This window comes from Propithecus coquereli, unplaced genomic scaffold (genome assembly GCF_000956105.1).
Source record: "Propithecus coquereli isolate 6110/MARCELLA unplaced genomic scaffold, Pcoq_1.0 Scaffold840, whole genome shotgun sequence".
Classification (NCBI taxonomy): Eukaryota; Metazoa; Chordata; class Mammalia; order Primates; family Indriidae; genus Propithecus; species Propithecus coquereli.
In genome coordinates, this window is record NW_012154619.1 from 797738 (window position 1) to 810932 (window position 13195).

General features: G+C 45.7%; 1 protein-coding gene across 4 annotated transcripts in view; it reads left to right on the plus strand.

Moving 5' to 3' along the window:
* Positions 1 to 13195, plus strand: part of CUX1 (cut-like homeobox 1) — a 365653-nt gene that overhangs the window by 223861 nt on the left and 128597 nt on the right. For all 4 annotated transcript variants that reach the window (XM_012663953.1, XM_012663954.1, XM_012663952.1 and 1 more), the window contains 3 exons: positions 3485 to 3608; positions 7297 to 7373; positions 8745 to 8811. In XM_012663953.1, the coding sequence (XP_012519407.1) occupies positions 3485 to 3608; positions 7297 to 7373; positions 8745 to 8811 (268 nt within the window). The remainder of the gene's footprint in view (positions 1 to 3484; positions 3609 to 7296; positions 7374 to 8744; positions 8812 to 13195) is intronic.

Sequence of the window (13195 nt, forward strand, 5' to 3'; positions counted from 1 at the left end):
CACATTTTTTCGGCCAACCCCAAATAATGGTTCGGCCTGTCTGGTTTTGTTGGGGAACATGGGCGAGGAAGGACAGAGGAAGGAGAGGCAGCCGGCTTGCTCTGAGTGGCCTTCTAGTGAATGTACGTGGAGGACTCCATAAAGAGTTAATTGATGGAGATTTTTAAAAGGATCCTTTGGCTTTAAGAACATGGCAGACAGACTCAGGAGGAGGGATTGTTGGTGGAAAGGATCCAGAGACTATGATGGTGTGGGAAGAGCTGGAAGGTACCAGCTGGGGCTATGAGGGCAGCTGTCCCCAGGGCCCTCCCTCGGGGGTCTCTGAGTATACCTCCCCACAGGTATTGGGGTGCTCAAGCCCCTGGGCCAGCAGGGCCTCCTTGCAGGAATTGGGGGAGCCAGGACCAGTCCAGATTCCACCTGCATCTGGCTCTGCAGAGGAGTGGTGAGCCTTTGGGACCAGAAGGGACAGATGTGTACTGCTAGAAAGTGAGCCACTGAGCTGGGATCCCTCTGAGAGAAGGTCACACCCTCCCCAGCACCCAGGTGAAAGGTAACCTTTAATGTACATATTGGGTTTTCATAGGAGTGCTGCCCAAAACCAGTGTCGGGGTGTTTTTCCTTCAGTCACCTCTGGCATCTGATTTGGCAGGTGCACTCTGGTTTTTTGGTTTGCTTCTGTTTTATTGGAAGATGGTGCAGGTGGGGGCCCGGAGGGCCGTGCTGATTTCCGCTCCCTTTGCCCTGCCTCCTGTTGCCAGTTGCCCCGTGGCAGCCAGGGATTTGCACGTGGGTGACCAGGAGCCAGACTGAGCTCAGGGCATTCTCCCTCCTGAGGCCTCATCTAATGGGTTTTTGCCCTCCCCTCCCCTCTTCTTTGAGACGGGACCTCACTCTGTCACCCAGGCTAGAGTGCAGTGGCAAGATCATAGCTCACTGCAGCCTCCCACTCCTGGGCTCAAGCAAACTTCCTGCCTCAGCCTCCCCAGTAGCTGAGACTAGAGACATGTGCCACCACGCCCGGCTAATTTTCCTATTTTTTGTAGAGACGGGGTCTCGCTCTTGCTCAGACTGGTCTCGAACCCCTGAGCTCAAACAATCCTCCCACCTCGGCCTCCCAGAGTGCTAGGATTGCAGGCATGAGCCACCACACCCAGCATCATGGGCTTTTTAAAATAAGATATATAATCCAAGACTTAAGAAAGGCTCCGGAGGCAGACAGGCAGACCTGGTTTGGGTCCCTTCGTTGCCCCTACCTAACTGTGTGTGACCTTAGGCCACTCGTCTCACTTTGTTAAAAGCCTCTTTTTCTTGGGGGTCAGTTCTCATTCTTGCCACATGTGGTTGTAGAGAGTATGTCTGCAAAGCATTTAGCACTCACTGAGTATCAGCTATTTGTTGAGCATTATTGGTTTTGCGAGAAATTCCTCCCCTTTATTTATTGATAACAAATTTTCCCAACCTCCAGAAAAATGTCATTTTCCTCTCCTCTTCCCAGTGTAGAAACGATCATAATGTGGAAGGGTGAGGGGTTCGCATCACTTGTTTTAATCATCATACAGTTAAAACTTCAGCACAGAAAGGGAACCTCTGTATCATATGCTGTAATCCCCCCCACCACCCCTGTTAAAGATGTGTGAACCCAGGCCCCAGGCACAACTAATTAGCACTGAGCAGTGTCCTTCCTGGCATCAGAGGGGGGCTCAGAGGCTCCAGGACAAGTCGGCCTCTGGCTTAGGCTGGGCCGGTCAGTGACCAGCCCACCCAGGGTGGGGAGTGGCAAAGAGCCCCCCGCCCCCCGGGACAGAGCAGCAGCACATGACAGTGCCCCAGTAGATGTGTCCCCCTGTGCAGCCCCATCGGAAGGCGTGCTGGGATCCAGGTGCTGGACAGATGTTTCCAAACGATCATCAAAGCCAAAAATGCTCTGTGTTTACACGGTCACATAGACCATTGCTTAAAAGAGCGATGCCAGCTTTTTCAGAGTTGACCCGTCTGGTGTCCATCTTGAAAGTGTCCTGCTCTTGCCTAACTCTGGCTCTGTTAGTGTGGTTTGATAGTAATGTGTCACCAACCATTGTGCTCACCGAGCATTCCTCCCGTGCCCAAAATAGCCAAGCCAAAAGGCATGAAGATGCCCATTCTTCTTTCAAACCCTCAGGCAGGATCATTTTTTGAGTTCCATCCCTCTCTCTAAGGAGCGCTTGCTGGGTTCCCCCTAATGAAAAGGGCCAGCTTCTTCTCTTAACAAAGGAGCCTTTAGCTTCTATCCACTAAGTCACCTGTGTATTAATTGCCTCTTTGCTGTGCTCCTGCCCTAGCCAGCATGTGTCTCTGCAGCCCAGGGAGCAGGAGTAGCCATGAGTGATACACCTGGCAGGCAGCCTTGTCCCATGAGCTGGAGCCCCATGGCCACAAGCCCTGTCTGGGCCTCCTCCACCCTGTCTGGACCTTGGCTCCTTCATTCATTCATGCCACAGCCCTTTCCTGAGCACCCACCTGTGCCAGGTTCTGGGAAAAGAAACTCAGCCTTGCCTTTTTAGAGGTGGATCTGTAAGCAGCAGGTGACGTTCCCCAAGAGCTCCCCTCCCCTTGGGGCTGAGGCCACAGTGCTTTTCCTGGGCTCAACTGGCTCGCAGAGCAACGTAGGAGGGCGCAGATGGAGCAGACTTGCCCTAGAGCCACCTGCAGACTTGAGTGAGGACCCTGCTCCCTTCATCAAATCCACTTTGATGTTCCCAGATTGGGTACTCGAGGTGAGGGCAGTAAACGTGCAGTAGGTGTGGGAGCCACTCGCAACAGCCTTCTGGCCGGGGCTTTCCAGGCATGGCCCTGCCTCCTAAGGCGCCCTTTGCTGTGCAGGAGGGCCCCACAGGCGGGGCTCAATCACTGCCCGCGACCACCTGGGTGGAGGGCGCTCCAGGGTGGGGATCCCCTCCAGCTGAGGACGTGTGAGCTTTATCCACTTAGCACCCTGCACTTCTTGTCGCTTGTGAACCAGCAGAGCTGCCGCCCTGGGCCAGGGACTCTGTAGACTGACCTGACTCCACTAAGACAACTTCTTCCAAAACGTGCACACTGTTATGAACTATTTTCTTTATAAGAAAGTACTTAAACCTACACTAAAACTTTATTAATCTTCCCTCAGTAGAGGACTGATTTAAGACTCATCAATAAGATGATATTATATTTTGCTATTGATTTCCCTCCTTCTTTTTTTTTTAAAAAGTTGTGCTAGAAAAACCATAGCTCTTCTTCCCAGCAAAATCCATTGATCCTCCTCAACCTAAATGTTTAAAGTTCAATTTAACATTTAGGGAGTAAAAGGTCTCCGAAGGGACTCGTAACCATTGATTTTGCGTCAGAGTTGAAGAGCTAAAGTTTAAAACACACCGATCCTACCAGGTTACGAGAGCCTTGTATATATAGCCACATGGCATTGTGATTCTCTGACTATAGGTTTTTTTTTTTTCCCTTTCTGCAGAGGTTACGATAAAAGCACTTAAAGAAAAAATCCGAGAATATGAACAGACTCTGAAGAACCAAGCTGAAACTATCGCTCTCGAGAAAGAACAGAAGTTACAAAATGACTTTGCAGAAAAGGAGAGGTGAGCATGTGTCCAGGTCACATGGTCTGACCTGGCATTTTACCTCTGAGCTTCACGTTACAAGACGTTTTGAAAAAACAGACTCGTGAAATAATCCCAGGTTGTAACTCAGATTTCTGAGGGCTCTGGGCAAAATGTTGTCTGAAAAACGAAGGTGTCCCCTTTATTCTACGTTTGTGAGGTTTCCTTGAATGAAATGTGTAAGTCTTTACCTATCAGTAGACGGTGGCAAGCAGCCAGCGGGCCCGCAGATGTCTGTTGGAGGCCTGCGAGTCCCGAGGTGAGCACAAGGCATGCATAGTTAACAAGTCTGGGGCAGGGCACAGTGGCTCACGCCTGTAATCCCAGCACTTTGGGAGGCCAAGGTGGGAGGATTACTAGAGGCCAGGAAGTCAAAACCAGCCTGGGCAACATACTGAGACCCTGTCTCTACAAAAAATTTAAAAATTAGCTGGATATGGTGGCTCACACCTGTAGTCCCAGCTACTTGGGAGGCTAAGGTGGGAGGATTGCTTGAGCCCAGGAGTTTGAGGTTGCTGTGAGCTGTGATCGGGCCACTGCACTCCAGTCTGGGCAACAGAGTGAGACCCTGTCTCTTAAAAAAAGAAATTCTAATGACTTACTTCATCCAAAACTTTTCCCACAAATAATGAGTTGGTTTTTCCCTAGTGTGATGTGTTCATGAAAATTAGATTTCTTATTTAAAAAAAAAATACCAACAGTAAGGACTATTGAGTTTACCAATCCCAACTGTCTATGTCGGACTTTTAAAAACTCTTGGGTTAAATTAAGAAATTAAATTTTTACCCTAGTGTGAAGAAATGTGTGTATCTATTAACAAGAGGCACAAAATGTATGGTTACAAGAAGGGGCCAGGTTGGATCATGGGTGATGTGGGGTTTTGTTGCATTGTTTCCTGTTGACTTCATGTGCAGCTACTTGGACTTCTCTAAGGCAGCTCTGTAAAGATCTCACCTTGGGGGGGAGTACTATTAAGCTGGGTTCATTTAAAAAGAAGGAAACTGCCAGCTGCCACTCACCCAGTGCCCTCTCTGCATCAGAACTTTGCCAGGCACTCTCAGGGCATCCTCTCACTGAGTGCCCACGGTGGCTCAGCAGCGTAGGCCACCTGGTTTTACAGAGGGGGAAACCAGGCCACCAATGAGGTGCCTGCTCCAACTTTCATGGCTAATGAGGGCCAGAGGCAGGACTTTGCGACTCCAGACCAGGGCCACCCCACCTCTGCAGCCCTTGCCTCCCTCTCTGCTCAGACGAGGCCTCCTGACGTCCTCACTGTTGGACCAAAGCCATCCCAACTCTGCATCCTACCCTGCTGGGAGGACGTGGCAGGGCACAGCCTCCAGGAAAAGAGTGCACAGCGCAGTCAGGGCTCTGCAAGATGGGCAGGGCCCGGCCCCAGCTGATGGGAAACCAGCCCTAAGTAAGTGCCTCTTAGTGAAGCACTTTATGACCAAAGAGATTTCTCACCACGTTGTTGATAATGGGAGAGAATGCAAACAATCTAAATGTCCTACCAGTGAGAAATAGGTTAGTAAAAGACGAGCCATTCCTAACCGGCATGTCATGTAGCCATTAAAATGATAGTTATGTAGAATTCACAGTAATGTGAGAAATGTATCTAGCATGATACGAAATCATATACAGTGTGATTACGTCTTCCTGCAACAAGCTCACGTGTTACAAAAGTGTGGAAATAAACTCATACGGGAATTGAGTATTATTAAGTTGACTTTTCAAATTAAGTAAAAGGATTAATTATATTAAAAGATAGGAGTAATTATTAGGGGAAGTGGATGAAGCTAGAACTTTACCTCATTCCTTCACCAAAAAATTGAGATGGACCTCGAAGTTAAATATTAATAATTAAATCACAACATATGGGAAGAAAACTTGGGCGCATGTTTTGTTTTTAATAATTCTGGAGTGCAGAAATCTTTCTAAGCACACAAGAAAAGTTATGAAAATATGACTATCTAAAATTTAAAACAGATTTTTAAAAACAAATAACAGTAAAGTTTTTAAAGCATCAACAAACTTAGAAGAAATATTTGTACCACGTAAGACAGAGGGCTAATTTTCTTTATATACAAAGAGCTCTTACAAATTAATACAAAAAAAAAAGCAACTCTACAAAAATGGGCAAAGGAGATAAATAGATATACAAAGAGAAATGCTTAGCTTTACTCAGCAGTGAAAAATTACATTTTATTTTATCCTGTGTTGGCAGAGTATACGAAAACACTCTCATATATTGTTGGCAGGAGTTTAAATTGTTCAATTTTTTTTTTGCTGGGAAGTTTCTCAATATCTATCAAAAGGAAAAAATAGCTCCATGTACCCTTTGACCATTGTAACTCCTCTGTTAGAATTTTATCCAATGGATTCACTCAAAATTATGCAACAATATCTACATAATGATCACTGAAGAAATGTTTAATAGAAAGAAACCATAAACAATCTAAGTGTCCATAGAGGCTTGATTAAGTTAATTATTTAATAAGAATGAGGGAGAACTATGTTTGCTGAAGTAGGACATTTCCAAAATATGGAGATAATTGAAAACACAAGCTGCAGAATATACGGTGTGTGTTGTGATCTCTTGTATTAAAAAAAAGGGGGAGGCAGGGAGTTTATATTTCACTGCAGTGCATTGCATATTAGTTTATATTACACTGTAGCGTGTTACATTTTAGGTCATATTCCACTACAGTGTATTACATGCTAGTTCACATTACATTAGAGTATGTTACGTATCACATTGTATTTTCGTACATGCAGAAACATTTTAGAAAGATACAAAAGAACTATGAGGAGCAGAAATGGAGCAAAGGAAGAAAAAGAACATACTTTCTATGCTCTTGTAATATTTGTTGCTTTTTTTTTTTTTTTTAACTCCGAGCGTGTATTAGTTTTATAATTGAAGTACATGAAAATATTAGCAGTGCTTTACAATAGGTGATGGGAATTTGGATGAGTTTTTTTTCAACTGTGTCCTTTCTACTTTTCTGTATTCCCAGGTTTATTATTATGAGAACATGTGTTATATTCATATGATGTAAAAATAATAAACTTATTTTTAGAGATTTTCTGCAGATTAGAAGGAAGGAATGCTATTTATTGACCAGGGAATTCATGTAGAGACCATGGGAGCATAAATACGTGGAATGCAGTTTAGGGTCTTCAGAATCTCCCCATTAGGTATGGCAGTGGCATTTGCATTCCATTATAGCAGAGACAGAACAGCTGCCCCATCTAGTTAGCGCAGCCTTTATTCGAACAGATTCCTTCATCGTGTCAGCAGAATGTAAATGGATCATTCTTCTTGGGCTAACTTCAGAAGACAATGAGGGCGTGATGATATTTTTTTTTTCTTTTTAATATCTGGCATTTCAAGAACAAGTTACATTTAGAATAACCGTCTATGTCAATTACCACACGACAGGTCCTACAGGGTACGTGCTTCCCAGGATGTGACACGTAGTTACAGACTTAGGGTGTGGAGGCTTCAGGCCCCTCGGCACACGTGGCCCTGGGAGAGACAACCCGCGGTGCGCCTGCTGCCCCCTCGGCCTCACAGGGAAGAGAGCTGAGCATGGCACCAAGGCACACAGTACGTTTAAGCTGGTAAATGAGGTGACCAATTTGGCTTCATCCTCTTCCTTTTCAGAAAGCTGCAAGAGACACAGATGTCCACCACCTCAAAGCTGGAGGAAGCGGAACATAAAGTTCAAACCCTGCAAACAGGTTTGACATTCTTCTTCCTAGTCCGTTTGATGCGGGGAAGGCTGAAAGGGAACAGTTTGGTCAGTCCCTTGACCCGCCAGGTCCCCTCTGATGCCTGTCGCCCCGGGGGGGCCCCATGGGAGCTGAAGCGAGCCCACGCTCACGAATTCCTCAGGGACCCCGCACTGCCGCGCCTCATTACTCACCGACACCGAGTTGCTAATGCACAAGTGGGAGGATCTGAATTCCATTTTCATCCCTTCCACACGCCATCCTCTCTTCCTGCTCTTTCTCCAACAAACACGTCTAAATCACCAAACTGTCAAGGACTGACATTTCATTTTGGAACAATAATAGAAAAAAAAAAAACTTATTTCTACCCTGAGTGAAGTTAAGGAGAACAGTAATTGCAGACCTTTAAATTTAAAAGATACCAAAAAAGGTTATGCTCAAGTTTTTATAGTTTCTTTAAACGTCCTTTCTTTTTTCTTTTTGTCTATTCTGCTTTTCTGAACATGAGGCAGCCCTGTGTGTTTCATTTAAATGTGGAAAGAGCATCAGAAGACGTCATAATCCAAGTTCAAACACAAATAATGCAGTGGGAGAAAACACAACAAATTTAACAGGCAAATGAATAATACCAAACAAACATAAAGACCACCTACAAATCCATAAAAATAGAGAAACACCAGTAGAACAGTGAGCAAAGGATATGAACAGGCAATTTACAGAGAAAAGGCAAATGGCAAACACGCAGATGAAAAAATGCTAACTCTTCTTCACAGCGAGGGAGATGCAGATTAAATCAGTGCAAGATTGTTTTGCCTGGTCAGACTTAATCAGCCCAGTTTTTTAGCTTGACAGTGTCCAGTGTTGGTGAGGGTGTAGGGAGTAGTCACACCCGTGGTGGGGACAGGAATGGGTGCCCAGATGTCAAGTTTGAACGTCCGAGCTCTTCACTCGGCAGCATTGTTTCTCGGTCCCCTGATGGGAGCGCAGAGGGTCGTTACTGCTGCCTGTGTCCTGCAACCAGGCACGCTGCCAAGGGCGAAGGGCGAGTCTCAGCAAAGAATCGCATCATCCCATGAACTGAAAGGAGAAAAAATGTGTGCATGTATATTAATATATGCGATTGTGTATGAAAATATTTTTAAATAATAAAATATATTTTAAAACCTGAAATCTACACCCTAAACTCTTAACAGTGGTTCTCTGAGATGCTTGGGATTGGATGAGGCAGATGTGGAAGGGGGTCTCCTGTTCCATTCATTGTACTGTCGTCATCTCTGCCTCTTTCGAAATTAGAATATATTACTTGTATACGCTCCCCTTTTTAATTTAATTTAAACCATTAGTGTCTTATATCATGGCTTTATGTCCTCTGCCTTTCAGCCCTGGAAAAAACTCGAACAGAATTATTTGACCTGAAAACCAAATACGATGAAGAAACTACTGCAAAGTAAGTCTCTGCCGGGCTCTCGCCACCTGCGCGCGTTTGCTCAGGTCTCACCTGATTTCACTAATCCAGCAATTGGCTTTGAAAAGCAGGGCAGGGTTTAGAAGGTGCTCGACCTCTGTTCGGCTGCAAGGACACGGTGTCATTCCCACGAGTTACTCACATCAATTCACCGCAAGTTCTAGCACTGGCCCAACGACCCTTCCAGGTGAAACTTCTTTCCTTCATGATTATACAGCCTGGTCAACTCTGTGCCTTTTTCTAAGACAATTTGGGATACAGTCAGCTTATAAGAGATGTGACACATGGGACTGTTTTTTTGTGGAGCTTTGTCTGGGCAAATCACATCACCTTTTACCTGAGCCAGAGGTAAGGGCTAGGTTCTTCACTTCTCCCAGGGCCCCTTAGGAAGGCCCGGCATTAGAATAAGCACGTGCCCACACAGGTGTATTGGTTCACATCCCACCCACAGCGCTGGGCATACCTGTGCGGACACACACATGTTTGGGCAGGCAGAGTCACTCGAGGCTTACTTCCTACCTGGCCTTTGTCAGAAGGAAGTCAGAGGGACCCACTATAAGTACTCTTCTTACCAACCCACCCCACCCCGTGCAGAACACCAGGAAGGAAGAAGTAATGTTGACGGAGATCATGAAAAGATGAAGCAGCAACAGAGAGTGCCCTCAGCCATGGCCTACTCTGCTAAAGTCCAGGCAGGCAATACCAGGCTAGAGCTTGAACCACTTTTTCCTGTTCTGGAAGGTTCTTCCAATCTTGCACAGAAACCTGTGTGCCCACTGGCAGCTGTATCTCGCAGGTTGTCCTATTCCAGTACTAAAGGTCCCCTGCTGTGCCGGTGCAGTGCCTCTGCAGGCCCTGGTGAGAAGGGGGGTGCCTCCAGCCAGGCTCTGTTCTGTGGGGGTGCTGGTGCTCAGCTTCCCTCTTCCCCATCACACTTGCCCTTGGGCTTTGAGGGTACTGGGTACCCCTCTTTCAGGACACATGTCCGGGTAGGCTCTTGGCCCTTTGGTCTGGGTGGTTTAGTGGGCCAAGACCTTGAGAGCTGCCCAGCCCTGGTGGTCAGAACCAATATTGACATGAGCATGAAACTTAGGCACAAAGACTAAAATATCACCACCGGATGGTTCACCCTCTTCTCTCGGGTGCTGAAATGTGACTCTGTGAGTATAGAATGAGCTAGCTCTAAGGTGTGGCCATCGGGAACATTTCACTTGAAAAGCAGTGCCTGTGGTGTTAACTCCTTCCAACCTGGGGGCATTGCTGTCTGAGAACACTGAGGACACTGTCAATGGGATGGCAGATGTGCAGCCCCACAGCCTAAGAGTCCCTCAAAGATGTGCCCACGGCAGCCACATCAGCTGCCAGGATGCAGCCTCTGTCCCCTTGACACACCTCAGCATTCGTGTCTCTGTCCCCTTTGCTGCCAGCGTGTCATCTTTGTTTTTCGATTATTTCTGCTTGGACTTAATTCTATTAGGTAGATTGTTTTTCTCAGCAAATCTGATTTTTTAAAATACATGCTGGCACATGCCTATAGTCCCAGCTACTCAGGAGGCTGAGGCAGGAGGATCACTTGAGCCCAGGAATTCGAGGCTGCAGTGAACATTGATTGCATCACTGCACTCCAGCCTGGGCCACAGAGCAAGACCTCGTCTCTTCAAAAAAAAAAAAAATAAAATACATGCTGGCACATGCCTGTAGTCCCAGCTACTCAGGAGGCTGAGGCAGGAGGATCACTTGAGCCCAGGAATTCGAGGCTGCAGTGAACATTGATCGCATCACTGCACTCCAGCCTGGGCCACAGAGCAAGACCTCGTCTCTTCAAAAAAAAAAAAAAAAAATTAATATTTCAGTCTGGCACATCACATGCAATATTTGTCGTAAATCGCTTTATTCTCCATTTTGTAGCATTTCTTTGCTAAAATAGTTTGATCGGTAGATAATATGCTACTGCCCACATCTTTTTCCTGGCTGACATAATTTCTAGTGACTTTGGTGGTGGTATATTTGATCATGTCACTGGTTTTCATTAATTTACTTTATTTCTATTAAACTTCACCTCTTCCTGTAAGGCATAGATATATCTTGTGAGTCCATAATTGCGTAGCTATAATTAAAGTTTACTTTATTGTGCATTTTTTAAAAAAGTTTTGTGGTAACAAGTGTTGGCAATGCAGAGAAAAGAGAGCTCTTGCCCGTTGTTGATGGGAATGTAAATTAATACGTCCATCAGGAAAACGGTATGGAGGTTCCTCAAAAACCCACAGATAGAACTACCATAGGATCCAGCAATCCCACTGCTGGATATATACCCAAAGGAATCGAAGTCAGTATGTCGAAGGCACATCTGCTCTTCCATGTTCCTCGCAGCCGAGTCAGGGAACCAGCGCAACAGTGGCCACAGTGGCTGAACAGATGAAGGAAACATGGTATATATACACGATAGATACTAGTCAGCTTTTAGAAATAAGGAAATCCTGTCATATGCGACACTGTGGATGAACCTAGAGGGCGTTATGTGAAGTGAAATAAGCCAGGCACAGAGAGACAAGCAACTGTGTGATCTCACTCATGTAAAATCTAAAAAAGTCCAACTTCCCAAAGCAGAGAGTAGAGCAGTGGTTCCCAGAGGCTGGGGTGGGAAGAAGGAATGGGGAGATGTTGGTCAAAGGGTACAGAGTTTCAAATAGGAGGAACAAGTTTTGAGATCGGTTGTACAGCAGGGTGACTGTAATCAATATGATATATATTTGAAAATAACCAAGAGTAAATTTCAAATGTCTCACCTTAAAAAAATGATAGGTAAGTGAAGTTACGTATATGTTAACTGGCTTGATTTAATCATTCCACATTGTATACATATATCAAAACATCACATTGTATCCCATAAATGTATGCAATTATAATTTGTCAATTTAAAATAATATTTTTTCAAAACCAAAAAAACTTTTTGCAACCAGCCTCCAAAGCCCCCCTCTAAGCTAGTGTTTTTCAGACTGTGAGTCACAATCATGAAATCAGTTTAGTGAGCTTGTAATAAAATAAAATAGAACGGAAAATGTCATGGCACATGGCTCACGGCAAAGCTAATTACTTTTTTGTGATACTTCTAAAATTATGGATAAAATCTAAAAAACTGAAGCACTGTTACTGGGTTGCAATGTGAAAAGTAGTGTTGCTATAGTTCTCCATCTCATTTTGAAAACCGCTGCTCAGAGAGTGTCGTAAGAGCTCAACTTCCAGGAGCCAGTGTCTGCTGTCACTCTCTCCGACAACCACACTAGAGAGGTTCCGTTAGCCGTGGACATCCACCCACTTAGGAAGAAGAAACTTCCAGATAACAGAAGACCGTTTGGCAATGGCAGCCAAGTTTGCCACTTGTCACATGGTGGCCGATCACTGGTCCATGGTTTAGATCCATGATTTCTTGTTTTCTTACTGGGCCTCTATAAGGAAAATGTGCATCTGTTCTCTTGAGAGGTTGAGGTCCAGGAGGGATCAGAGAACAGTTCTTGGGGATGGAGTGGGGCACAGGGATGTGGAAGGACTAAAGTTTTCCTCCACTCACAGAAGTTCTTGTCTTCTCTAGAGAGGGAATGTAGTGGGGACACACCCTCTCTTGGCCTGGCTAGTGCTGGTGAATGATTCACTTTTCTCAACCAGAGCCGGCAGCTGACAGCTCAGCCACCTGTTGGGCCCCTGCTCCGTGGGAGGGCGTCAGCGCTGCCTCTGGAGCTGGGGGAGGGGTTTTGGTCTCCATGATTCTTCTAGTTGCTGTTTAGAGACACACTGACTACTAGGCGATTTTTCCTTAGCAGTCACCTCTGTCCCTTTACAGGTAAGAACCTTAAATCTTGAGATGGTCACCTGGTTGAGCAAAGTCACCCAGGAAATACTAGAGGCTAGTCCTCTTGAGCTCTGGACCACTCACGTGACGCTCACCCCTGGCGTCACACAAGTGTCGATTGGTGTGGCTCAGTGAAAAACATTTCTAGACTAGTATTTCCCACCATATCAGTGTATTTAAAGGCCAAAATGGTTTTCCCTTCAAAATGTAAATACATGAAAATCGTCACATTACTTGCTCAGTTTTGTCTAACTACAATAAATGGAAAAATAGAATCAAAATGTTTGAGGGATCGATTGTTCTATCGTGTAAAAATGCCTTCCGCCGGGACTGTTGTCCCCTCACTGCTGACAGGCCTGGGTTCTGTCGGGTGTACACCGTCCCTTGCTCGTAGTGAGAAATAGTCTCATCTCCGCAGTGGGGAGCATTGCTGAGGGGTGTGGTGCTCCTGGATAGGAGCCCCCCTCCGGTGAATGATGGATGCAGCCCGTTCATTGATTCCACACGTGTTTGTAGAGG